Genomic DNA, 26893 nt, shown 5'->3' on the forward strand with positions numbered 1-26893 from the left:
TTTTCCTTGGTCTCCTTTTTCTTTGCGCCATTCATTCCAAACTTATCTAGTAGTCAAGGTCAAGCTGAGTTGTTCCCATGAGAAAGGGACGGCCCAGGTGCAACACTCAGCCAACAGGCCAAGAAATAGAAAGTAAAGCAATATCACTGTTGTTAAGTCCAAAAACCTCTAGGGGGAGCCTAAAATGTCTTTCAGGAAGGATTACCCCAAAATAAAAGTTAAAGTCCCAAGAACCTTCAAATGTTAAATTTTTAGCAGAGTTGGTGTTATAAAAACACAATGTCTCAAAACAGTGCTTGCTGGTACTTCAATTAATGTTATAAAATAACAAAGTCCCAACCTCTCAGATTTTCCCAGTTTATGTATCCAAATGCTTAGGTCTGCAAACTGATTGCTACTGTTACCAGGCAGCTCCAGACCTGGTTTCCTTCTTTAAATTGTAACTTCAGCAGAAGAAGATTTCAAAGTCCATGCTGACACAAAAGTCCAATGCTTGAACTCCTTTTCTGCCTTTAAATACAGTTCAGTAAATGCTCAGATCCAGTCAGTAAAAAATTTACTTACAGCCTCCACTCCTCCAGCTCTTTGCGTTGAAGTTCAATGGCAGCGGAAGACGGACTTCCTTTTTCTTTTCGTCCTCCGCTCTCTGCCAAATTCAGTTACTTTGGTCTCAAATTGGTCTCCAATTGATTAAAAGTCTCTGTTACTCACGGATGTTACTTGTTTAAGTGCCAAATCCAGGAAGAAAGGTCGGCGCTCACCGGCAACGGCTTCGCGGCTTCTCTCCGCCGATTGCGGAACGACCCTCAGCGCCGCTGCCTCCTCCGCGATCCGGAGCCCCTTACGGGGTCCCTTCAACGTTTCGGGGGCAGCTTCTGGCGCCCGCCGGGTCCCAAGGCTGCAGGCTTCTGCCGCCTGCAGTTTTCCGATGTGGGTCTCCGCTTCGCCGTAGCGGACGACCCGTTCTCGGACGGAGCTCCCTTCCCGGTTAGGAAAGGGCAGCCATTACCCTTCGCGCCGCCTCCGGAAGTCCACACTGGGTGTTAATTTAAAAAAGGCACAGGAAGAAGAAGAGGAGTTTGGATTTGATATCCCGCTTTATCACTACCCGAAAGAGTCTCAAAGCGGCTAACATTCTCCTTTCCCTTCCTCCCCCACAACAAACACTCTGTGAGGTGAGTGGGGCTGAGAGACTTCAAAGAAGTGTGACTGGCCCAAGGTCACCCAGCAGCTGCATGTGGAGGAGCGGAGACGCGAACCCGGTTCCCCAGATTACGAGACTACTGCTCTTAACCACTACACCACACGGGTAGGGAGGTTAGTGAGCTAAGTATTAATCCTGAACACATTTTACTCAGCAGTAAATCCTACATATTTTGGGCATGCAATTCTAGGATTTATCTGCCAGGGCTGAGTGGGGAGAGATAATGAGTGTATTTGTGCAACTGGAGCACACTGTAAAACTACCATCTTGTGCTCAAGTTGCCAGCTGTGTGCGCACATCTGCAATCTTCAATTACTTACCTGGAAGCAGATTTTACTTCAATAAATACATACTTCTGAGTAAACATGTCCAGGATAGCAAGGGCACCCTAAAGGTGAGGCATTTCCCTTGCAGGCATTGAGGGTGTGAGGCTGAGGAGACCCCATACCTTTAAAGCACATCCAAAGCACGTTTTCCCCTCAAAGAATTCTGGGCACTGTAGTTTACCACTCCCTGAATTGCCATTTCCATCAATCCATAACCAACTACAGCGTCCATAATTCTTTGAGGGTGAAGCTGTGCTTTGAATGTGCTTCAAAGGTACAGCTGTAAGCGGCCTGAGAGGGAAGGGAGCGAGCCATGCCATGCACCACGTGGAAAACCTGAGCAGCCACCCACAGCAGTGCCCTACTTGGTGAGTTAGTGGAATTCTGGATCTTGCTGCTAAAGACAGAAGGGGTCATATTTTTGAATACTTCTTCCCGTTCACATTTATATATGTATATAAAAAGCCCGCATCCCTGCAAGGAGAAAACTAGCGCATCAGCGAGAGGCTCTACATTTCACTGCTAACTGATGACATACAAGGGATAATAAACAACATGAAAGGGCACGTTCAAAAGCGACCCTCCCACTTGGAAAGTGAAGTGGTAGAGTCTGAGAATGCATAAGGTAACAGCTGCGGCTCCCTTCTGTAGACTCTTCTCGCCCTGCGAGAGGGAGAGACACGTTTTCCTAGCGGCCACCGGCGCCCCAGCAGGGAAAGAGACTGCGCTTGCGCGTGTCTGTTTGCCCGGACCCATCATGGCGCCCGCCACCTTCAGCTCCGACGTGTCCCTCTCTTGACTGGCGGGAGGAGCCTGCCGTCGAGGCCGTTCTCGTGCCCACACTCGGCATGGCGGCCAAGGGGCCCCGGCAGCGGCCTCGAGGGGGAGGTGGGGATGCGGCAGCGGCGGCTGCCGTTTCCCGCCAGCGAGAAGAAGCGCCCCCGCCGGCCACTGAGGAGACCAAAGCCGAGTAGGTGGCAGATAATGGGGTGGGGTGAGCTAGGAGGATATGGGTGGGGGCTGCCATTAGGGGGTGACTTGGAGGCACGGAGACACTTTATAGGGGGGAGGGTTGCCTGAGGTAAATGGGGTCCCCTCGAGGAATTTGAGGGAGGGTCAAATAGGGAAGTCTCATTTCGAGGTGAACTCGTGGGGGTGGGTCCTGTGGCGCCTGAACTATTAGGGCCTTCCTGACTTTTTAATTTTTATTTTATGGGGGGCATTGGGCTGAGGGAAGCTTCCTTAAGAATCGGGCTCGAAGGGTCATGAGCTGTGGGGGCTTTGCAAGTGGAATTTATGGAATTCTCATTTTGTTTTGGTTGTTAGATGATTGCTTGTAAATTTCAAAAAAATTCGAAAAATTAAATAAATTTGAAGAAGAAAAAAAGGATGTGGAGCAGGGGGTGGGAGACTGGTTTTAGGCTTTGTAAAATGCTGTGTTTCATCATGGATATAAGCCATGTTGAGATACAGATTGTTGCTTGGAAGTAGAAGGACTCCCACAAAAAAATGCACCTCTCAGAATCGTGTAACGCCCTCCCTTGAATCTCTGTCCACCACTGTCATATTGCACACACATAAACAAACACATCCCTCAATCCTGTAGGAGACATGAAGCAGACTTGAGGACATTGTCCAGAGGTTAGAGTCTCCCTATTATTTTAACTCCCTCACCCTATTCATAGAATCATAGAATCATAGAGTTGGAAGAGACCACAAGGGCCATCGAGTCCAACCCCCTGCCAAGCAGGAAACATCATCAGAGCACTCCTGACATATGTCAAGACTCCACCACACTCCTTGGCAGCAAATTCCACTGTCGAACAGCTCTTACTGTCAGGAAGTTCTTCCTAATGTTTAGGTGGAATCTTCTTTCTTGTATTCAACTGCCTCCCTGCACTGCAAAAACAAAACAAAACCACACATGTCCCATAACAGCATCATATAAATAGACAGGGTCAGTAGTATTCTTTCTCTCTCTCTCTCTCTCTCTCTCTCTCTCTCTCTCTCTCTCTCTCTCCCACAGCTTTGTGGGACTCTCCCCAATTCTATGGAGACTGCATCAAGACCAATAGGATGTGTTGCTGTTCTCCCCACATATAAATGGGATGTTTCATGGGGGATTCTGAAGCAGAGAGACACGCTTCTTTCTCTCTCATGCCACAGGCTCCCATTTGGGTGTGTGTAGCTTTGCATTCTTGTGCATAGTTTCTTGAACTGAAGGCAGGATACCGCCCCAAAGCAAGAAACTAACGCAGTTCTTGTTCCTGCCAGCAGCAATGCAAGAAGGTATTTAGAAAGGAACCTTTAGCAACCCGTGGGGTGGACATGACATCCCTTCTTGATTATAGGCCAACCAAAGTTTGGGCCGATCAGTATTTTGTCAGAAGAAGAATCTGCACTCACTGATCAATGTGCAAATCAGTGAGAATTGATCAGCGATTGTCTCCACAGTGAGAATTTTTAGAGGTATGCTGTATTTCTGGGTGTTTAAAAATGCTTCATTTTAAAATCTGGAATGATTCCCTGAGCACCCTTCCCTTTTCTCAGCTTCAATCACCTTGCCACTTCGGTCTAATCCCCTCACCTTATCATCCACTCATGGGGCTAACACCTATCTTTTTTTGGATCTCCCCTAGGTCGTCTGGGAGCAAAGCAGGACATGTCTGGGCCCCTGAAGGATCTACAGCTTTCAAGTGTCTAATCTCAGCCAGGTTCTGTGCTGCACTGTTGAGTAACATCGCCGACTGCGATGAGACATTTAACTACTGGGAACCTGTGAGTGGTGTTCGTGTCTGTGAAATACCTTGTTGGGGTGTGAAGGGGGTACATGTTCAACCCAAATCCTTAATCACTCCTGAATTGAGTAGTAGTGGTATCCAGGGCATATCCTGTGGTTTGTTGTGATGCAGGATCACGATCCTGCAGGTTCATGTTTCCTAAGGGTGACACTGCAAATCCTTTGCTCTTGCTCTTAATCTTTTGCCCATAACTGGCTTAGCTTTTAGCATTGTGTGTGTGTGTGTGTGTGTGTGTGTGTGCGCGCGCGCATCTTGCTAAAGCGAGAATTGGAACACCTTCTGACTTGATTTTGTAACACGTCCTACAGATGCACTACCTCGTTTATGGTAAAGGCTTCCAGACATGGGAATACTCTCCTGTCTATGCCATCCGCTCCTACGCATACCTGTGGCTCCATGCCTTACCAGCTTTGTTCCACGCCAGAGTTCTGCAAACAAACAAGGTAATGTGCATACTTCAGGAGTCAGGAATCCCAGGCCCAGGGCCAAATGCAGCCCTCTCTGTCTGGCCCTTGCTATCACCCAAGGCCACACACCCTCACCAGCCCTATGTCATACCCTCTTTGAATGTTTTTGCCTGCCTGGAATGTGTCACTGAACTTAACTAATGCCTCTTGATTGTGTGGAAACTAGCTTAGAATACAAAGACATTGCTCTGTCCGCCTCTGCCATCACCTACCACTAGTATGTGATGCCTAGAAAGTTGCTCAGATGGTTGGGTAGCCCTCAGTCTGAAAGATATTCCCCTCCCCCCATGACATACCTTGACTTCATCTATGTGTTGGGTGCTCTATCCATGGCTCACCCAAGCTTCCCCTCTCCCCAACCTTCTTCCCTCCCTTCTGCTAACATGGACTCCTGTATCCTTGGTGCAGTGTGGGACACCCAGTTTGCACATTGTAAAGGGTCTGCCCACAGTTTCCTGGAGTCAAAAACAGCCTAACATTCTATTTGTTAATCAAATATCCCTTGCTTTCTTTTTAAGTCTGGGCAAGTCCATCTTGGTGAAAGCTCTGGCTTTCTGAGTCCTGGGCAGGGGTGTGTGGGTTTGACTCTGTCTGCAAGCATTATAATTGTAATTCTTCATCCTAGGTTCTCATCTTCTACTTCTTGCGCTGTCTTCTGGCCTTCCTGAGTTGTGTTTGCGAGCTTTACTTTTATAAGTGAGTACAGAAAGTGCTTTCTCTATTACCATTGTGAATGCTATGACCATTGATACAGCTGTCACTGAATGGAAATTTGCCAGTTCATCATATAAGAAATGTGCCTTGATAAACTACTGGGCAAGTACATTTCTAGAGATCTTGGTCTTTTTTTCTATGTGCATATCTTACATTGTAAGCCACCTTAAGGATCTGATTCAGTTAGAAATCCTAAGAGCTGGAGCAATTTTGTAGGTTGGCCTAGGATATAAATCAGTATTAAACAGTCAGATGAGACAGTCTTACCATTGAGCTGCCATTCAGCATTGTTATCTGTACAAAACCTGCTGCTTCTGGTATCCCTCAGCACACCAATCTCAACTGGCATGTAGTTGGGAGACTCCAGCAAAAAGGCATAAGGGGGCAGAGGTGGTAGGGGTTGAATGGAGAAGTTCAGAAAACCTATTGAGAAGGAAATATAAAACCTGGTACTATGTATGCTGGTAGCTGGATTCATAGTGCAGAACTGGCCAGAGGTCATGTTAGTGCCTTAGGAGTGCCCATAAGGTGTTAACATGTAAAGCTGTGTTGTATTCATCATTTATTTATTGTAAGATATTTATATACTACTTTTCTGGCAAACCTCACCAAGTGGTTAACATGGAAAATGTTAAAACAGTATGCATAAATTAAAACTACATAATTAAACAGCCAAGACAAGCTACAAAGGGTGTGGAAGCTTTCTGCAAAATATATTTTCTTTCAGAGCAAGATGGCTGCTTTAGTTGAGGGAGACGCTACCTCGTCTGGAGCTAGTCTTTGGCCTGTTTAGCCCACTCCTGGGTCTTTCCCAGCTCAGACTCCTAAGCCCCTCTTTTAGCTGCATAAAACACACCTCTGCTTTGTCACTAAGTTACGTGATAGGTCTGAAAACATAGCTGCCTGATTCTGAGCCATGCCTTTGGTCCATATTGCTGTCTGTTGTGCTCGCAAGTTCTTGGCTTTTGCAGGTCATGGGACTTTTTGTGCACTGGAACTGTGCTTATTTTACCTTCTACTTCCCCAGGGCCGTGTGCAAGAAATTTGGGTTGCATGTGAGTCGTCTCATGCTGGCTTTCTTGGTACTCAGCACTGGGATGTTCTGCTCAGCGGCTGGTGAGTTAAGTGAATTGCTTGAGGGTTAGGAACCGATTTCATATTGACTTTTGACGGGCAAGGCTATTCTCCTGCAGAATTTGCATTTTTGGGTAGAGATGGGTAAGAGGTTGCATGAGAGGTGGAAATTATATGGTCTGTATCAGCAAATCTTTCCTCCTCTCTCTTTGCAGCTCCCTATATGCCGTTTGAATGATTCACCTAACATTCACATATACCAGAGCTTTCAAAACTGCGTCTCGCAACACCTTAGTGTGTCGGCTATAGTGTGTAGGTGTGTTGTGTGAACACTTCCTGCACTCCTCCCAGGCCTGGCTAAGGATAGTTTAACCTCTGGTTTTCTAGTAAAACTGAATTACTGTGTTGCGAAATGATACATGTCTAAAAAGTGTGTCACCAACATGAAAAGATTCAGGTAGGTAGCCGTGTTGGTCTGACGCAGTCAAAGTAAAAAATAACAATTAAATAAATAAATAATTGTCCAGTAGCACCTTATAGACCAACTAAGTTTGTTCTGGTATAAGCTTTCGTGCGCATGCACTCTTCTTCAGATACACAGACACACACTTTAGACTTCAGACACACTTCTGAAGAAGTGTGCAGGCACACGAAAGCTTAGTTGGTCTTATAAGGTGCTACTGGACAATTATTTATTTATTTATTTTTCCAACATGAAAAGTTTGGAAAGCTCTGGCATATACTTTTCAATCTTTTCTTCATACCAATGGGGGCTAGAAACTTGTAACAAAAATAAATACTGAGATGTTCAGGATTCTGAAAAGGACATTGGATTTTGCACTAGGTAGTCAGTGCAGACTTTTGTGCATCCAGATTCTGTGGAATCAGCAATGCATAAGGACTGTTTCTGGTTTTCAGATCAGTAGAATCAGAACATGAAAGGCATTCACTCTGCTTACTGCAAGAGTCCTCACTATTTGTTGGAGAACTTAGCCTGGATCCTCAGGTGTAACTGGAGTAAGGGACTCGCCTTGCTCCCTGAGCCCCCTGCATCTTGGCATAAAAAGAGACCATCTGTTGCAGAATATTTCCAGAGATGAAGAATGAGCCTCCAGTTAGCAAGAGGTTGCTTAAGAATCACCTTTTCCAGCAGAAGGATTCCAAGCGTTATGTTGGTTCATATGTAACCTCAAGCACCCCCACCCCTGCCAATCTGCTTTACATTGTGTACAGCCCCTGATCCATCTAGCCTAGTACTGTCTACTCTGACTTGCAGCAACCTGGGCAGAGAGGGTTCTTTCCCCTCTTTTCCAATCTGATAGTTTTAACTGGAGACTGAACCTGGAACCTTCTGCATTCAAAGCAGATGCTCTCCCATTGAGCTACAGCTCCTTTCCTATGTCACATGTTCTTAGGTTTGTGCTGAGAAAATCTCCTGCTGACAAGGAGTCCTGAAATGACCCCAGGTCATCTGTGGGGCTCTGAATGCTTTCTGCTTTCTCCCAGACCCTGATTCCTTTTTGCTTCTTTTGCTTTTCAGCCTTCCTCCCCAGCAGCTTCTGCATGTACAGCACAGTAATAGCAATGACGGGGTGGTACATGGATAAAATCTCTCTGGCGGTCCTGGGCGTGGCTGCAGGAGCCATTGTGGGCTGGCCTTTCAGTGCAGCACTTGGGTAAGCAAAAGGGAGCGGGGAACGTGGACGCATTCAGGGGCAGGTAGCTCTAGGTGGGCCCTAGCCAGCTGCAAGGGCAATAATGTCTCTCCAAGACTGATCAGTTTCACTATTGTCCTCAGGTTATTATAGCTCTGTGTGCAGGGCTGCAATGTTTGACTTGCTTGGGATTGTAGCTGCGCAATTGTTTTTTCCTTGAAGAAGTGTAAATGTTGTGTTTTGGAACCTGGTTGTTTTGCATTGCATTCAGGTGCTGTGGCACTCGCTCAGCTATTGAAAACTCTTTAATTAACTTCCTAGGCCTCATGGTGGCTAGAGGAAAGTTTCAGAAATAATTGGGAGGTACCATCAAAATTAACAAGAGCTTCCATTCCTTAAGAGTAAAACTGGAAGCATTTGGCTATTATTGCAACTGGAATTGTTCAAGTTAAGATCACCATGTAATTTGTAAAATTCTGAGCAGAGAACTTTGCATACTGCCATCACAAGTGATACCTTAAGACACTGCTTTGTAGGCACTAAGTAGGTTTCTGTAGCAGTAGTGCTTCCCTAGAAAAGAGAGAGGAGGGATAACAGGTAGCTCTTATCCTGCTATGTCCACCATGGAAAGGGGATTTCCTCTGTCACTCCAAAAGGATTGCTCTAACTTACCTCTCTCCGCTCTTTGCACCCCTCCCTTTTTTGTCCTGTATTTCCAAATTTATCCAGCCAAACTGTTCCAAACTATGCTTTTCTATCTCTGTTCCTTTTGCTGCTCTGTGTTCCAGTGCTATTTATCTATTCCCATGATTCATAAATGTCACTCCCTAGTCCCTCTGCTGTTCTTAGAAAAAAAAAATATGAATTCCTTCGCATCCTTGATTAATTTAGAAACAGGATTATATTCAAAGGTAGGTGGGTGGGGCTCCACATGGTTGGTTGGGGGGGCTTGGGGGGGGAGGGCTGGAGTGAGTGTGCAAGGGTCAACTGATAAATGTTTTTAAACATGCAAGTTGAGATGGGAATATTTTTGGCATCTCCTTTTGCCAGGCTTCCTATTGCCCTGGACTTCCTCATCCTGAAAAGAAGGTGGAGAAGCTTCCTGAGGTGGTTTCTGGTCGCACTAGTGGTGTTTCTGGTGAGTTTCTCAAGTTAATTGTGGAGAAATAACTCAGAGGGGAGTGTTGTATAATGGGAACTGAGTGCCAGGTTCTTCCAAAGGGGTTACTGAGGAGGAGGGGTCTCTTTCCACAGTTCTTGCACTTATGACCCCCCACTCTTCCTTCCAAAGGAGTATTCTGCTCAGTGAAGTCATGTGGGCATATCCCATTGTTTTCTGCATGGCTTTCTGGACAGGAAGGTATTTTCTCTATGGCTAAAAGAGGCACCCTGGGAAGGAGCAGTAATGTTCATGTCTCCTCCCATATTGTGGCATCTTCACAGTGTGCGTTTCCAGCAGGTCTCCCTTGACAGCAGTAGATAATGCTGTTGGCTGTGGGAGGGCAACATACACTGCAATGCCCTTACATCAGCGGTTATTAACCTGTGGGTCCCCAGATATTGTTGGACTACAACTCCCATCATCCCTGAGCTCTGGCCTTGCTAGCTAGGGGTGATGGGAGTTGTAGTCCAACAACATCTGGGGACCCACAGGGTGAGAAAGGCTGCCTTACATTATGGTAGAAGTGATAACTACGACGGTTTTTTGGCAGGGGGTATATATGCGCACACACACCTGATGGGAGGATGCTTTGTTCAGTGTCAGCCTTGCATCTGCATCAGCCTGTGGTTCTTGTGCCCTAAATTCTGGTCAGCACCGCTGTTTCACTTGGTTTCCTAACGTGGGAAACGCAAGTGCTGTCCTGGAATTGAGATAATCTAGAAACAGCTGTGTTCTTCTTGTTGAATGAAGGTGCCCCTGGTGGCTGTTGACAGTTATCACTATGGGAAGCTTGTGATTACTCCTCTCAACATTGTCTTGTACAACGTCTTCACACCACACGGACCAGATCTTTATGGTAAGTCCACACCTGTAGGACATACATAAATGTTTTGGGGGCTGGGTAGGGACCACAAAAGCTAAGATGTGATAATGGTGCACAGTTTTGTGGGTTGTTCCCAGAGCTGGCCCTGTTTGCAGAGCTTCCTCTAACAGCCATACATACCATGAAACACTTGGGTTGTGCAGGCCCCAGCAGCCTCTCCGAAGGAATCCGGGAGCAAACCTCTTAGATTCAATGTTGCTTTACTCAAGTCCTTTAAATTGCAGCTACTTCAAGCAGACTGCATGAGTCGCTGATAGTCTTGTGGCCTCTGAGGGATCAAGGGACACCTGAACTTGATCTTAGTTTGGCACTTCTTAACTTAATCTGAAGCATAAGAAGAGATGCTTTACCTTAGTAAAGAGATGCACCACCTGCAGACTTGAAATGGGATTTCTGCCATGCAGACAGCTGGTCTCATTGAAATGTACAGCGGGAAGCAGGCAGGCAGTATGTAGTTATGGGAATTTGTGGACTATAGGGGTTTTGGTGAGTCTAACCTTCTCTGAAACTGTTGGTGAATAAGTTCAAAATGAGGACAGTTATGCAGCGATTGGGAAGCAAATTTAGTTTCCTGTGAGATGTTTCAGCTAAGTTGGTTACTGCCTTCATTTATTCCTTTATAAGGACCTGTCTTACATTGGGGTCATACTTTTTGGGTTCAGCTAGCTCCATACTGGCTACTCTGTACTGACAGTGGTTATCCCAGGTCTTGGAGGTGTTCCCCAAACTCTGAGTGGGAGGCAATGATGTATGTAAGACTGCAGCTTCTGGCTCTGTGGCTGTGGCTGTAACAGCAGCTTGATCTTTGTCCTTCTATGAGTCCTTCATCTCTGCACAATGATTCCAGACACACATCACTGTTGGACCTCGGAGCCTCTTCTCTCTGTCACTGTATTGAGCCTGACCTTTACACATTTCATGCATGAGCATGAGCTGGCTCTGCTGTCCTCGGGGGACCAGTGAATTCTGAAGTGTCTTACTCAGAATGACGCTTATGTAACATCTTCATGCTAATGAGAGAGCTGCTTTAATACTGTCTCGCCTAGAAACATGATGAAGAGCAGAATGCTGTGTGCGTTTAGACAGTGTCACTGAGGCACACACTCAAGGATGACTCAAGGTCGGATGTGTCTGGATGGATTTTGTTTGTTTGTTCTGACTTTGAAGTAAGATTCCGGGTTTGTCTCATCCATCTGGGTTCAATGCTCAGGCATGAAATCTGGCATTTTAATTTTTGTTTTTTAAAAAGCAAGTTTCTAGATCTCATGGCTGCTGCTAAATGTTTGCAAGGGGAAACAAAACAAGGCTTGAAAGAGGACTTCTGATGGTCAGAAAAAGAAGACTCTTTTCCTTTTCCTGTAATTATTCCTCAGGGCTTGAATTTATATTTGTCACCCAGGCTGTGAAAAATGCGACACTGGCACCTTGGAATTTGGGATATGCTGCTGTCATCTTTTCTGACTGCCCATAAACCTCATCACCATGCTCTTGTTTTGATCCAGTACATGCAACCCCTTATTATCCACTGTCAACTTGCAGAATCCTGAACTGGTTGAATGCATCATACTTTCTACTTCCAAGATAAGATTAAAGGGTTTTAGCCAGTGCTAGTCCTACTCAGAGTAGACATGGCTAACATAGGCCCAATGTGGATCAGATATAAATTTTGAAGAGAAGCAGAAACATAGCAATTGACAGAGGAGAGGAAAATGGAGACAAGGAAGTAAGAAAAGAATGTAATCTTGGGTTTAGTTTCAGGAAGCAATGAGGACTAAAGTGAGTGTGACCTTGGCTCTTGGCATTAATGGAGTTTTTCTTAGCTTCCATGCTGTTTGATAATCCGCATAGCAGTGGCAATGCTCTTACCTTGTGCTTGAACAGTATTGGGTAACGTGGTGGCCATATTGGCCTAAAACTTAACAAGCCCCACTCCAAAGATACAAAAGCTCATAGCAATTTGCTACTGAAGAAGCCCTCCAGGAGACGAAAGCAAGGCAAAGACACGCAATGTCATCCTTTTTACTTTTGTCTCTGCTAGGCGGCAGGCGGTACAGGCCTCTGTTCCTAGAGAAGGTTCACCCGCAAGTTCAGAAACCCCCAGAAATAGATGATTGTCTCGCTGGCCCTTGGGCTGTTGACTTTCCTCTTTTGGGGATCATGACTTCCCCAAATACTCACTAGCCTAGGAAGGGTGAAGACAACCCCATTTTCCCTCCAGCAACCTTCTGCACCTCTTGGGGGGGGGGGGGCTGCCCTTGTTCTTAGGAGAGCCATGGGTCTTAAAGGAGAAGAAGAGTTCAGCTGAAGCAAGTCAGGAAGGTTGCTCGCTTCACAGGGCTGTCTGCAGCCAGCTGCTGGATGAATCGTTCTAAATTGAGGTGGAACCGTGATGTCTTTTGTTCCTTGCGTGCTTTTTATAGCTCCACTACGCAATGCAGCGTTACCCCAGAACTATTCTAGTCTCTTGAATCTCCTGTGCCTCTGCCAAGCCTTCTAAATTGGGAAAGCACCTTTGCTAAAGAATTAAAGGGGTGGAGGAGGAGAAAGAAGAACCGTTTGTTCTTTGCCATGGCGGGTGGGGGGAAGGTCAGCTGCCTTGGAATTGCTGAGGGCCCCAAGAACAAGGCACCCTTTTCCCTTCCCCAAACAGCCTTCCCCAAACTAGTGCCCTCCAGATGTTTTGAAGAACAACTCCCATCAGCCCCAACCGGCATGGCTGTTGCAGTTTGAAGCATCTGGAGGGCACCATGTTGGGGAAGGCTGATACGTGAAGAAAAAGGAGCAATGATAAATAATTACGGCCAGCATGTTACAGGACATATTAACCTGGTCTGAGGGAAAAATAATAATTGGACTCTTGCTAGATACCATACCTGGTTGAAATTTGCAGATTGCCAGTTGTCATTTCAGGTGTTGCCGAGCAAGGAGCCTGTGATTACTGTGGGTTGTTTCCCCCCCCTTAAAAGTGAGCTGCAGTTCATCCCTGCTCTCTTGACAAACATCTCTGTCCAATATGAATGTTCACACCTGAACGTCACACGTACATCTTAGGTGAACACTTAAAACAAGCAAATAAGCAAGGAGCTTAAAAAATAAAAAGTAATGTGCGAGGAGGATATAATGGCTATTGGTTTTGATGGCTATAGTAAGCCACCAATTCTAGAGGCAGTATATCTTGAAATAACAGGTGCTGTGGAAGAACCATGGGGGAAAGTTGTGGCATTCAGGCCCAGCATGTGGGATTCCCAGAGGCATCTGCTGGACCTTTTGGCTAGAGGACTGTTCTGGAGAGTCCTGAGGAATTGCTGGGTCCAGAACTTTGCTATTGCCCTGGAGAGTCTCTTTCTCAAGTGATAGGCCCAGACTGCAGAAGGGCATCATAAGCCCTCTTCAGGAGTCTGTATGGAAATACTACACCTTTGCAACATTCCCCCTCCCAATTTTCTCTTCTCTCTTTGCCTCCCTTAGGTACAGAGCCCTGGTCTTTCTACTTCATAAATGGCTTTCTGAACTTCAACGTGGCCTTTGTGCTGGCACTCCTGGCCTTACCTCTGACCTCCCTCATGGAAAGTCTGCTGCAGAAATTTCATGGTGAGTGCTGTGGTGTGTTTTTGGGAGCTCAGCTAGAAGCTACGGTATGACTGTCAGGCGACAGCTTGCTTGCGAGCACAACTTCATTTGGTGGAACTGGCCAAATCCTTCCTGACTGCAAATGTTCAGAGCAGTCACAGAAGGGCAGGGCAGTCAGGGAACTTCAGGCGGAATTTCGTGTGCAGAGAACCTGCTATTATCTGCCACAAAAAATCAAAGTAGGATTCTAGCCCTTATGACGGCCAGAAAAGCATTAGAAGTTCAAGGTGGCTTTTGCTGGAATCCTGGAAGTCCAAGTGGAGCTTGAGCAGGACTTTCCAATGGCTGGGGAGCAGGAACTTTGATGCCTGCCTGCAACTCCCTTGTATCCTCTTCTCTGGCTAGTGCTGGTGGCTGTTACTCACCTTAGAAGCTTTTTGTTAAATTTAAAAGCAGAGTATAAGTACTTAACATGAATAAAGTGTACCTTGCATATGCAACCTCACTGCTTTCTGTTTTCTTCTCCCCCCTTTCTGAAATTCTTGTTCTGTAACTCAGTGGCTGTGTGCGGTCAAAGGGCACCAGTTCTCCAATCAGGACTGCTTTTTTAAAAAAGCATCAAGCCTGCCTCCACAACCCCTGCCTGGTCCCCTACTGCCCTGACGCCCCATAAATGTTTTTTTTTTTTTTTTTTTAATTTCTCTGCTAGCTGCAGGCTTGATTATCCAGTATTTATAGAAGTTAAACAACTTGCAAATGGCAGCAGCCCAGCTTTGCCACAGGGCAGACACGCAAGTTCCTTCTTTGCACATTTTAGCTTTGAAAAACACCACAAGGATAGAGGAAGTTGAAACATCCCCCAGCCTGGTTTTCCACAGGGGTGGGCTGGCTTGACACTGCTGTGGCCCAATGTATTTATTTGTTACTAGCATCCCTGGAGGTCACTGATGTGAATGAATTTTTAAAAGTGGGAGCATATACTTCGGATCTCTAAATAGTTAAGGCGTAACTTGTTCCTGCTAGGTGTTCCTGAGAAGGCTCACCTGCTTAATAGCACAAGAAGTGCTATTCTGGATCAGACCAAGCTCTGAAAAACTCCAGCATTCTTTGTTTTGAAACAAACAAACAAAAAAAATCCCAGAAACCAGTGGGGCACTGGGGAGGGGGGTGTCTCCCAGATACTGACTAGTGGTCCACTGGTGGGCCATGTTTGTCTTTCTGTCTTGCCCATCTCTGAAATGAAGGCTTGTACATCCAGGGATGTCCACTAGAGTGCACTAAGTGCTCACGTTCTGCAAAGGGCGCAGCATACACTGTGGGAAACATAAAGGCCTCTTGCCAGCCAAGCCCAGTAGTGGAGGCTGCTGTAACTACCCATTTCATGCCTTTCTGCTTAGCAGATTGTGTCCCGAAGCGGCGGCAGGGGGGGTTCCTTCACTTGCACGCCTTGTTCTCACGGGCTTTGTGAAGCGCTGTTCAATCCTGATTTGCTTTTAACACCCCAAGCTTTTCCTTTTGGGGGCAATTCAGGATTTTGACATATATTGAGCTGCCTCTGCAGCCCTTGCAAATTGAAGTAATTGCTGTTACTTCCAAATAAATGACTTCCTGCTTCATTCGAGGGGAGACAAGGGAGGTGGTGCCTTGGTTTTGTTTTCCTTCAAGAGAGAGAATGTGCGTTCAGAGTTCTTGGTGTACTCTGTTGCTGCCGTAACAAAGCGTTGGAGCTTTTAGAAGTGCCCGCCCCTAAGCAAGCACATTTTTCTTTCAACATCTTAGGCTCCTTAGAATTCCCCTTTGGATGAACTTCTACAACACCTAGCAGGTAGCTGGTAAATCAAAGACTGTTCTCGTTTTTCCTATCGCTCTACTTATAAGCCTGGGGGAAAGTATTTATTTGTGAAATTTGAGGTATATGCATTAATCATATACCTTTGCCCAAGATCGGGTGGCTTTGAGAAGTATTTAGTAGTTGTGTACCAGGCACTTTCACTGGCACTGAGGAGAAATGGCAGAAGCCCCTGTACCTATGCAGCTCAGGGTTTACATCGGAGCTCCATAAAGCAAGCTCCATGGGTCATGCCTGATGATAAGGATGCAAGAGGGGCATTGCTGGATTAGGCCAAGGGTTTCCTTAGCCCAGTTTTCCGTTTCTAGCAGCAGCCAGATGGATGCTCACAAACAGAGCATGAAGGAGTGATCCTACCCTGTCAGTGGTGGTCTTCAGAGTTAACAGTGCCTTCATGTGTGACTGTGCATACCTCTAAAGCACATTCATTATTTCCCTAAAAGAATTATGGGCACCCTCCCAGAGTTACAATTCCCAGCAACCCTTAACATATTACATTTCCCAGAATTCTTTGAGGGAGAAAACATTCATCAAATGTGCTTTAAAGGCATAGTGTGCACGCAGCCTATGAAGCCCGCATCAGATTTCCCCACCCAAAAGCCCAACAGAGAGCTGAAATAAAGTGCTGCATTCCAAGATAAGGGTGTGGTGGGGTCCTGATCCAAATGCCTTGGTTGTCCTTGAGCCTCTCCCATCCTGGAGCTAACCCCCCCTTTTTTTTGTTTCTTCCAGTTCAGAATCTGGGACGGCCTTACTGGCTGACGCTTTCTCCCATGTACATCTGGATCCTGATTTTCTTCAGCCAGCCTCACAAAGAAGAGAGGTTTCTGTATCCCATCTATCCCCTCATTTGCCTATGTGGTGCTGTAGGACTCTCTGCCCTTCAGGTGCGTTTGGGGGTGGCGATGGTTGAGTGTGGGTGCAGGTGGAGAGGGGCCACACCTAAGCCATGTTCATGCTAGGTGGTTCCCCCTTCACCGCATTGCTCTGAGTTCCCAACTTGATGCATGAGCTTTCCATGTGGCCTCAAGAGTTGGCATGAAGCAATCGTAAAAGAGAGAGAGAGAGGTTTGCAGGAATCTGTGCTATCCAGGAACACACAAGGAGCCTTTTTCTTCCTGTGGTCCCAGCTGCACAAAGGAGTCCTGGGCTGGGAGCTCACAAAGTTGGTCTGGAGTTGTGCCAAAAAAAAAGTATAAAAGTGGGCAGCTGGCACCAAAGTAAGTCCACACTGTTGTCTCCCAGTGATGCTCCAGTGCGGTCTTTGCCAACCCAGTACCCTCCAGATGTTTTGAGCCACAACTCCTTCAACCCCAGTGGCCAGGGATGATGGCAACATAAGGAGAGCACCAGCTGCACCATCCCATTCCGCTTTGTATTTCCCAAACTTGTGCAGAAATATAATCTTATGGAAAGGCTGTTAGAGGCTTCTTGCAGCAGCCACCCTCTTCCTCCACTGGGTTATTGAAATGAGCTCTATTCCCCCCTCCCCTTGTTGTAGTCTAAATGACATTCATATTTTGCTTTTCTCTCTCCCCTTCCTCAGAAATGTTACCACTTCATATTTCAACGTTACCGCCTGGAGCACTACACGGTCTCTTCAAACTGGCTGGCCCTGGGGACCATCTTTGTCTTTGGGCTCCTGTCCCTGTCGCGCTCCGTAGCTTTGTTCAGAGGTTGGTTCTGGAGAGGCTGCCCTGCTGCTTATTAGTCCCAGGTGGACAAACAAACATCGTAATGCATTTCAGGGGTAGCTTACTCCTCCCTTATCCAGAAACCATGGAGCAGGAGACACCTGACCATCAGCATGCCATCTGCGGAGAATGGCATTCTTGGTAGCTGAATCACAACTTTGTAATTCCCATTTGCCCAAAGTCTGAGCCTTGTCATCTTTTGGGAGTCTTTCAGGCCTTTTGGTCTGTGCTGGTGGTTAATATTGGTGGTAGCCATGAGATTTTAACAACTCTTTTGATTCTTTCTCTCCTGCCCCTTTTGCTTCTCTCCTGATTTAAGGATACTGTGTTCTACCCAGAGCCTTTGGGATTTAATGTAAAATCCTTCAGATGTGTTCTGAAATTGGGTAGCTAACCTAGGATGCTTAGCAAAGCACATGCAGGAGCCCCTTTTAAAGTTAAGAGGCCTTATCATAAGAGCTTCTGTGGCATAGTGGCTAAGAAACTGAGGAAGTCCCTGGTTTAGATATTGTCTCTGGCATTTCAAGTAAGACTGGGAGAGTCTTGACTTCTGACTGAATGTTGGAGAGCCACTGCTGGTCGGATGGACTCCGACTCCCATCAGCCCCAGTCACCATTACCAATGGTCAGAGATGCTGGGTGATGTAGTCCAATATTTGGAGTTCCAGGGGTTTTCTATCCCTAGTTGATAAGAAGCTGAGCTATATGGGCCAGTGGCTTGGCTCCTTACAAGGCATTTTCGAAAGTGTAAATTTCTGGTTCACTTTGTTGAGTGCAAGGGAAGGGCATTTTCGCAGTTCATCATAGCTCAGGGAAGCTCATGCTGACTTGAAGAGGTTCCTAAAATTGTTTAGGCACAAAGGCACAGCCAAATCTTCTTCCTTTTTTTTTCACTTGCAGTGTCTCTTCCTCTTAGGTTACCATGGGCCCCTTGACCTGTACCCAGAATTCCACAGAATCGCCACTGATCCCACAATCCACACTGTGCCAGAGGGGAGGCCGGTTCACGTTTGTGTGGGGAAGGAATGGTACCGTTTCCCCAGCAGCTTCCTCCTGCCAGATAAGTAAGTCAAGACACAAACAGGGTTTATCCCACAAGGATGCAGGTGCTGTTCATCACCATAGATAACCAATTTGTGCATAGACTTGGGTGGACCGGTGTCCATGCTACCTGCTCACATTGTCAGCCTTCCAGGTCATTTATGCCCCGTCGTCCTCCAAAAGCGCATGAGGTGGCTTATACAAAATTAATGCAGCACAAGATAAAAGTAAAACCTAAAAACAAGAGGAAATGCTGCTTAGAAACAAAAACAAACTAACTAGCCAAACCAGCAGCAGTTAAAAACAAACAAGCAGCAGTTTCCCCTCTGAATTCCAGGTGCTGGGAATCGCAGGAGGGGAGAATGCTGCTGCTATGCTCATGTCTTGCTTGAGAGTTTCCCATGGGGATCTGGTTGGTCACTGGACTAGATCTTTGTCCTAATCCAGCAGAGCTCTTTTTACATTCTCAGTTTTCAAAGTAGATCACACAGCAACAGAAGACTGAGGACCATGAAACAATGTCCTCCTCTGGCTCCCAGGTTTGCCAGCTTTTAACTAAGGTTGCCTCTTAACCAAGATTTGAAACCAGGATCTGCTGCTGTTTTCCATAGTTTGAGAGAGAACCTCATTAGCAGCTGCAATGGCCAAGTTCCCCCAGGCTCACTTATGGTGATGAGAACTGGGTTGCTTTTGGCCACTGTAGGAATCAAAGGAAGGTGTTGAGGCCGGTGAGATGGAGAGAGTACCTGGACATTGTGACATAAACACTGGGCAGTGTCGTGTTGTGTTGAGGTTGCAATTTTGATGTGTTTTTGGTTGATTGCCAGGTTTAATTTTTCGAATTGCTCAATTCTTTTTGTAAACCGCTTTGAGCATGTTTGTTTGTTACAATCAAGCAGTAAATAAATTTATGAAACAAGTAATTTTGCAGGACTGCAGCAAAAAAAAATGCAGTATGTGGAATTAGGAGCAGAATTCAGTTTCCTATAAAACCCACTTCAGGATTAAAAAACCCCACAAAGCAAGGTTTCTAGGCCTCATGGCTGCCGATAATACAAAGGGGACAGGAGCTTCTGTGAGCTGCTTGTCCCCCCCCCTCATCTGCATCCATTATGCAAATAATTGCAGAAAATGACTTTTCAAAAGATGAGACATGATTCAGATTTGCTCAGGTAGTGCAGATGGCCAAATCCAGCTCCTACAGTAATGTACTTTGGTTTGGCTGAAGGCAGAATTTCAAGTGGGATTTTTTTGGCTGGGTGTGTTGTGTGTGCTGCTGATTAGCACAGCTTTGCATTTAGCTTTTCGTGGTGACACTGATGCTCACGTCAGGCTGCGCTTATGCCTGCCCCTTCGGCTTCAAACCGAGGCAGCTTTGCCTGCACAGACGTTACTGTAGCTGTAAATTCAAGGGTTTAATAACCTAACGGTACCTAGACCATAATGTGCCAGATGGATATCTCCCCCCCCCCACCTTTAAAAAAAGAGAGAAAGAGAATGAGGCATTAAATCCCAACACCGTCACAAGGGATTGATGATTAAGAGGAACAAAACTCGCCCAAGACTACGTCAAAACTGCTGCAGCGTTGCAAGAGCCGGGATTAGCTCTGGCCTTGCCAGTGATTAGGGCTCAGGCAGCAGCCGAGGGCTGTGTTCTTGGAGTCACTGGAGCATGAGTTAAGGAGCATCAAGGACAAAAAGGCTTTCTGGATCTCCTGCCCCACTGAAGCACCTTCTGCCAGGGTTGCTCTGACCCTGTTGCAGCAGACGGGCTCCGAATGATACCTGAGCTGCAAACCTTCTTGGCGCTTGTAGGCAAAATGTGAATTTAGCAAGGCTTTGTACCTACAGGAGCCTGTTTGTTTTCCTCTTTTCCTGACTCTGGCCTTTGTTCTCTTTGCACTCTCAGGAGTGCTGCACGTTTCCCCCTATCACTGCCCCCCTCCAGTGGCCTGTCACAACTGTAGCATTCCATTTCCCCTTGGTCTGCAGCCCTCTGATGAGGGAAGCCCCTAGAATATGGAACATGAAGAGCAGTTAATGATAATGGGACTGTGAACATGCACCCACCCCACTCCCAAATCCTGATTCACCCATGAAGGAATCACAGGCATGTCCTCATCCTGTAGCCTGCAGATTACGGTGAGCTGTTCTGTAGCGGACAGCTGGCAACCCCAAGCTGTGTTCACAGCCTTTGCCTTGCTGGGTTATTGCTGTGGCGTTTTGCTTGCAAGTTAAAAGCCCACAGGGTTTAATATCACCCCCTCCCTCTTACTCCCTGCAGTTGGCAGCTTCAGTTCATTCCATCAGAGTTCAGGGGCCAGTTGCCAAAACCATTTGCCAAGGGACCAATGGCCACTCGCATCATTCCAACAGACATGAACGACCAAAACCAGGAAGAGCCCTCCAGATACGTAAGTGGCATCTTCTCTCTCTCTCTCTCTCTCTCTCTCTCTCTCTCTCTGGTACCTTGGACAGGACACGCTTGCTGTGCCCAATGGGAAACAGCACTCTTGAACTCTTGATTTCTTTCGGGGCAGAACTTCTCTTTGGCATGTGGGGGATTCCTACGTACCTGTTTAAACATAAGCGACCATAGCTGGGGGGCCCCATTGCATTTGGACAAAGCTGTTTCCATGATAAGTGCCTGGACACTCAAGTTTTTTTTGTGTGTTTTTTTAAAGTAACTCCTGTCACCAAGTTGTCACAGGATGCAAGCAGAATAGATACACCCAGGTCCTAAAAACATAAACTCTAATGCACAGTACAACCTGTGGCCCAAATGTGCATATGTGAGACAGCTGTAATGCAGAAAAGCATCCCAATTGTTGTTCTTGTACAGTGGTACCTTGGGTTAAGTACTTAATTTGTTCCGGAGGTCCGTACTTAACCTGAAACTGTTCTTAACCTGAAGCACCACTTTAGCTAATGGGGCCTCCTCCTGCTGCTGCGCCGCCGGAGCCCGATTTCTGTTCTCATCCTGAAGCAAAGTTCTTAACCTGAAGCAATATTTCTGGGTTAACGGAGTATGTAACCTGAAGCGTATGTAACCTGAGGTACCACTGTACTGATGAGACAGGCAAGGAGATGTTGTCCCTGCAAAGAGCAGGAGTCCTGATGCTGTGTGAGCTGCATCCCTGTAGGAGATGGGAACCAACCCAAAATGTCCTCTCTCCCTTCCAGTTTGACATTTCCAAATGCCATTACCTGGTGGATTTAGACACTGCAACCGAAGCACCCAGGGAGCCACGGTATGCAGCCAACAGGGAAGAATGGATCAGTATCGCTTACAAGCCTTTCCTGGATAGTTCAAGGTAAGATGCTGAAAATCACAAGGGGAAAAGGAGGGCTATAGGGGGCGTATTCTGCCTAGTTGGGGATCTCTGCAAAACTCAATTAGGGAACTTGTATCTTTTGGGAGGGCGGGGATGGAAAAGTCGTTACCTGAAAAAGGGAGCAGTAGCCATGTGTGCGCGCTCTTAACCTGCACTGGCAAACTGCACCTGCTCTGTCTGCTTCTTATGACGGTGATGTTTGGAATGGTAACAGCCTGCACTGCTGGTGGATTTTCAATAAAGTTTCCTTTTGGGATGACTTGGCTCAGGGTTTGAGTCATGCTAGAGGTTGAGAAGGAAGGAATTCCCCCCCAGCAGGGAGGACTGTTGGCAGCCAGCAGCACTCTTCTTCCTTCCTTCCCCCCTTTCCCTTGCAAGTGAGTTGTAGACTGCTAAAAAGATTACTGAGGTGTGAAGTTAATCACATCCCCTCACTTCTAAATTTGCATTTCCCCTGTGTCATCCTCTTCCTCCTCTCAGCAACTGTTCTGGCTGAAGTTTTGCTCCCAAGTCTACTGGTCCCAGGGGGGCTCACCTTTCAGGAAAGATCTGCCAGCCTGATGAGACACTGAGGGTGGGATTTCGGGTCCCATGCAGTCCACTTCCTCTTCCCCTTCCAGCCTCACGTTGACGCCTGCGACATGTCTGGCTCCTCCGAAGTGTTCACCAGCTGTCTGGCTTCCCCAGCACTCCCCACGCTTTTCTCTTTATATGTTTTAAAAGATAAGAGCATGATCGAGAATTGTTATTTTAAAAAAATAAATAAAAAGCTTGATGAGTGGGTGGATGGGAAGCCAGCTCTGCGAGAATTTCCCCAAGGAAGGTGGCAGTGGGAGATGTGTTAATAGGTTACCAGCTTGCTGGAGAATCTCAATTGGCAGCTCGGGGGGGGGGGGTGGCAGGAGGAGGTGCAGCTGACTGTGCTGGCGACCCAGAGAGGCAGCATCCAAAGCAGCTGCTTCCATCCTTGGCCACTTCTGCCAATACTGAATCTGAAGAAATTACATTGTGTTAAATATTCCATAGCTTGTGCAGCCTGGCAATAATTCTATGTGTGATGAAGTGGTATTTTTCACTGTAGTTTGGCTTATTCACTTGCAAAACATACAGAAATGCATTGACAGTGAGACAAATATCTCCAGTGCTTTAGTTTCTGAAAAGGAAGATATCTCACCTTAAGTCTGCCCATCTCACCTTGGGGAAATCCTTTCCTCAAATGTCAGATGTGTTTGTTTTGCAGTACGTGTTCTGCACACGCTCAGAGGAAGTGTCACTTTCATTATTTTATATGTTCCAAAGGGAAAGGGGGGCTTAAAAACTGAAAAGTTACTGGGGCTCAGTCCTGGCATATGTTTAATTCCTAAATATTCTAAGCAGCAAGCATGAATTGAAGCCCTGAGCCCTTTCCACTCCTTCCTTTTTATGGGAACCTGGTGGAAGACCCTCCGTTGACTTGCCTGTAGCAGTGACAGCTGGTTACTGCTTGCTCCTGGTTCAGAGGGAGGAAGAGCGAGAGCCGGGGGCATGCTGGATTTTGGCAGCCTCTAGATCTGGCAGCTGCTCCGTCGATCCAAACATAGCGGTTCCAAAAAGAGAGAGTGGCGGGTGTGTGCAGGGGAATGGATCTGTTAATAGCTATTGGCTGTTTTCAGAGACTGGAATTTGACCGAGGAGATGGGGAGAGAGGAGGTCACGTGGCTGCTTGCAAACGGACTCGAACCTCTGGCTGGCTGCCCCTCTCCCAGCCCGGCTGACCTCCACTGCAGCGCAGCCAGCTGCCTAACTCCTGAACCCTCAAGGGGAGAATGCAGACTAACAACTGTCTGTTTCTTTGCCCCCCTTTGTGGTCTCTGGCACTGTGTAAATCAAAAACCACCGCACTGACCGTGACCACTGCTCAGTGTTCTCAGGGAATTTCTACATGGGTGGGCCTTAAGTTTAGCTGCTCCTGCTGCATTCTGTACCTGAGAGTGCCACAATTCTGCGCTTGAAACTATTTGTGAAATGTAGTAATATAGCAGGGTTGTAGCTGAGATACAGGTTTTCAAGCAACATTTTGGGCTTGGAGGCTGGGGAAGGAGGGACCAGTGCACAAACACAGGAGAGCCAGTGGGGGCTGCTGCACTGGGCTGCCACTCTGCGCCCGCTGCCTGTCGAGCGCATTTTATCTTTCTCACAACTACTGTTCCTCTTCCCTGGGAAACTGAATGACCCTGGCTGCTCGATTCATGCTTGCTGAACCAGAGGCTTCTGGGACACAAAGAGTCCCCCATTGACGTCAGCCAGTGCCGTGGTAACTCTCAGTTGGCTTTGATAAATGGTGCTGCTAATTGAATTAGAGAGCACTCAGAGCCATCGACTAATTATGCTACTCAGGCAGCAGCTTTGTCTGGGTCCATTTAATTCTGCATTGGCTGAGCGCTCCAGTTCTGGGGGAGGAAAGGGCAGGATGGATTAGGGATCCCAGCTGAGGCAGCAAAGGCATGTGCCAGCACTTTTAAACCAAGGAGACCCTCCCCATTCCCCACCAGCTGCCTTAGCACTTCCCCACCCCCTCAAGCATACAATAAGCGACCAGGGGCTTTAAGCAGGCCAGCCCTCCCTGTCAAATTCTTTTTTGTTCCCCTTTCCCTATAAGTGATGTTCAGCTGCCCTTAATGTTCTAATTTCCCCCTGCATATCTAGGGAGTCTTAGAAACCCTCACTTTCTCTGTGGGTAGGCCTGTTTTGGTGCCTTGCCACCACCAAGTTTGCTATTAATAGCTAGCAATGTGTGTGTGTCATACATTTTATTTTCAAAAGCTTCCTTGGTTTTCCAGGTCCTCAAAGTTCTTTCGGGCCTTCTACATCCCCTTCCTGTCCCACCAGCACACGACGTACATGAACTATACCATCCTGAAGCCTCGGCGCTTCAAGCAAGCCAGGAAGAAAGCTGGAGGCTAGCTCGAGCCTCTGGGGATCCAACGAGAACCAGCTGAAGATGCTGGCTTCTGCTTCAGGTGTCTCAATCCCACCTGCCCACTCCCATTTTTTGTAAGAGTGGCAGCGGCTGTGGTGGGTGGGCAGGGAAATGCTTGGGAAGGTTTCCCTTTTTTGGCTGGCTGTGCTGCAATATTATTGACCACCTGATCTGCCATTGTTTGGGGACTCTGCTTCACTTTCAGAAACTCCTGGAAAGTATGAGCAAGGCGTCTTCTTGCTGAGGAGTCAACAGGAGCAAAAATCTTGGTTTGTGCGAAAGTTTACCAGGTTTCTGGCTGAGAGGTAGCCTGGGGCTGCTGTGGGTGTTTCAGTATTTCCCCTCCACCACAGAACATCTCGCCAACCCTGGAGGGAAGTTTTTTTTTGGGGGGGGGGAGTGTATGTGTGTGTTTTAAGAGGCCTTTTGGAGAGAGAAAACAGCCTCACCAACGCTTCCTGGTGGGACTTCAGGGGAAAAGGCCCTCCTTGACTCAGATGGAGCAGAAATAACTTGCACTTTCGAGAACTGTGACTCTGTTAATTACATAATTTAGTGAAACATTGACTTGTGCGTGAGTGGGTTTTTATTTTAAAAACCTCCATTGTCTGTCTTGTCAGCTGCTGCCAAAACACAGGGGTTTGTGTAGGGTGTTTTTTTGTTTTAAGTTTCCTTTCACACACCCCCTCTACATTCTAGCTTCTTTGTGAAATGTCTGGCTTTGTAATGTTTCCAAATTTACTAAAGTGTGGAAGGGAGCTCTCCTCCTCACTGCACACCTTTCGCTGTGGAATACAGTGGCTTCTCATTCAGTCTGCACTGTATGTACTATGAAACTGTGTCATTAGTGATTAAAAATTAGGCTTGTACCTCCCCAAATGCAGTTTTAGGTATGGAAGGAACGTGCGTGTGTTGGTCTCTCTCTCTGTCTTTCATGCACCCAAAGCTCCAGTCTAACTGCATCATCCACAGCCTCAAAAGTAGATGAGAAAAGTGCTGACAACATGTGAGAGTACCAGGTAATTTATTTCATGATGGGAAGGCCAAGGTCTCCCTTCTGAGGCTAGAGCTGACATTTTAAGCATCCAGTGAGACTATCCGGCACCATGTACAGCTAATGCATCTAGCCGGGGCCCCTGAAGAAGTGGGAGGCAGCAGATGATTTTTCACCCTCAACTTGTGCATGTTAAAAAAAATTGCAAAACATGTTATTCTGAAGAAATGTTTGAGGAAGCCAGTCCCAGAAGCAAATGAGTTGATTTTGGTCACTTGACCTTGTTCACCTAAATTGTAAGGAAGAAAATGCAGCCGCTAAGTTTTTCCACAAAAGATAACGTAACTAAATATTTCACGGGATATTTCAGGCTGCAGGCTGAAGATTCATTGCCACCAGGGTGGCCAGAAGTGGGCTTGAATGAACATCTCCATCCCAATGCCGGGACAACACACAGAGGTTGCGAATCTGGAAAACCGGCACATCATTTTCACAGGAAGGGCAGGAGATGTGGCTGGGCAAAGCTGTGAAGAGGAGAAGAGAAAGGGTTGTGTCAGAAACAGACTTAAGGAGAGCTGCTAGCCTCTCCCTCCACAGCTGAGTTGGTCCCTATTTGGAAACAGCAGAGGCTGCCTGGGATCTACAGTGTGGTCTGATTCAGCTGGTGATTTTTTCCCCCTTTTAACATACGGTACTTTAGAGAAGGAATAGGAGAGTGCTGGTCCCATTTAAACACTGTACTTGCTGATTGCCCTTTTAGTCCTTCTAAACAGCACTGGCTTTTCTCCTGCCCACACCCTGAAGCTGTGCTCTCTTGTGCCTTTGTGCTGTGCAAAAGGCAAAAAAATTCAACCCTCCTTAACAGCTAGGAATATCTTGCTACACAAAGCAGGCTGCATGAAGGCCTATCGTCCTCACCACAAGAGCTTTTGCACATTGGTGCAACCGTGCATGTGTGGCCTCCGTCCCCATTTGCTCAGTAGGGCAAAGAAGAGGCTCACGTGTGCCTTGCTATGTACAGAAAGGCAGAGAGCAGCTGGGAGTTTTGTTAGTCACGATGTCTCGAGCTGATGTTCTGGAGACTGGAGCGACCCTTCCAGCTGGTTTATGCAATGCAGCATGAATCATGCCATCAACAAGCTCGGGGCCTATTATTAGATTAGGA

The 26893-nt window shown here is 46.9% G+C and overlaps 1 protein-coding gene across 1 annotated transcript; it reads left to right on the plus strand.

Moving 5' to 3' along the window:
• Positions 1 to 2194: 2194 nt before the first annotated feature.
• Positions 2195 to 25301, plus strand: ALG9 (ALG9 alpha-1,2-mannosyltransferase). The gene is made up of 15 exons (XM_028707492.2): positions 2195 to 2500; positions 4170 to 4308; positions 4640 to 4774; positions 5424 to 5494; positions 6540 to 6628; positions 8127 to 8262; positions 9292 to 9379; positions 10154 to 10259; positions 13755 to 13877; positions 16438 to 16592; positions 17252 to 17381; positions 18316 to 18463; positions 20725 to 20854; positions 21624 to 21754; positions 24595 to 25301. The coding sequence occupies exons 1-15, from the start codon at positions 2379 to 2381 to the stop codon at positions 24716 to 24718; spliced, it is 1827 nt and encodes a 608-aa protein (XP_028563325.1). The 5' UTR covers positions 2195 to 2378; the 3' UTR covers positions 24719 to 25301.
• The last annotated feature ends 1592 nt before the right edge of the window (positions 25302 to 26893 follow it).

The sequence above is a fragment of the Podarcis muralis genome, chromosome 15 (genome assembly GCF_964188315.1).
Source record: "Podarcis muralis chromosome 15, rPodMur119.hap1.1, whole genome shotgun sequence".
NCBI classification, from domain to species: Eukaryota; Metazoa; Chordata; class Lepidosauria; order Squamata; family Lacertidae; genus Podarcis; species Podarcis muralis.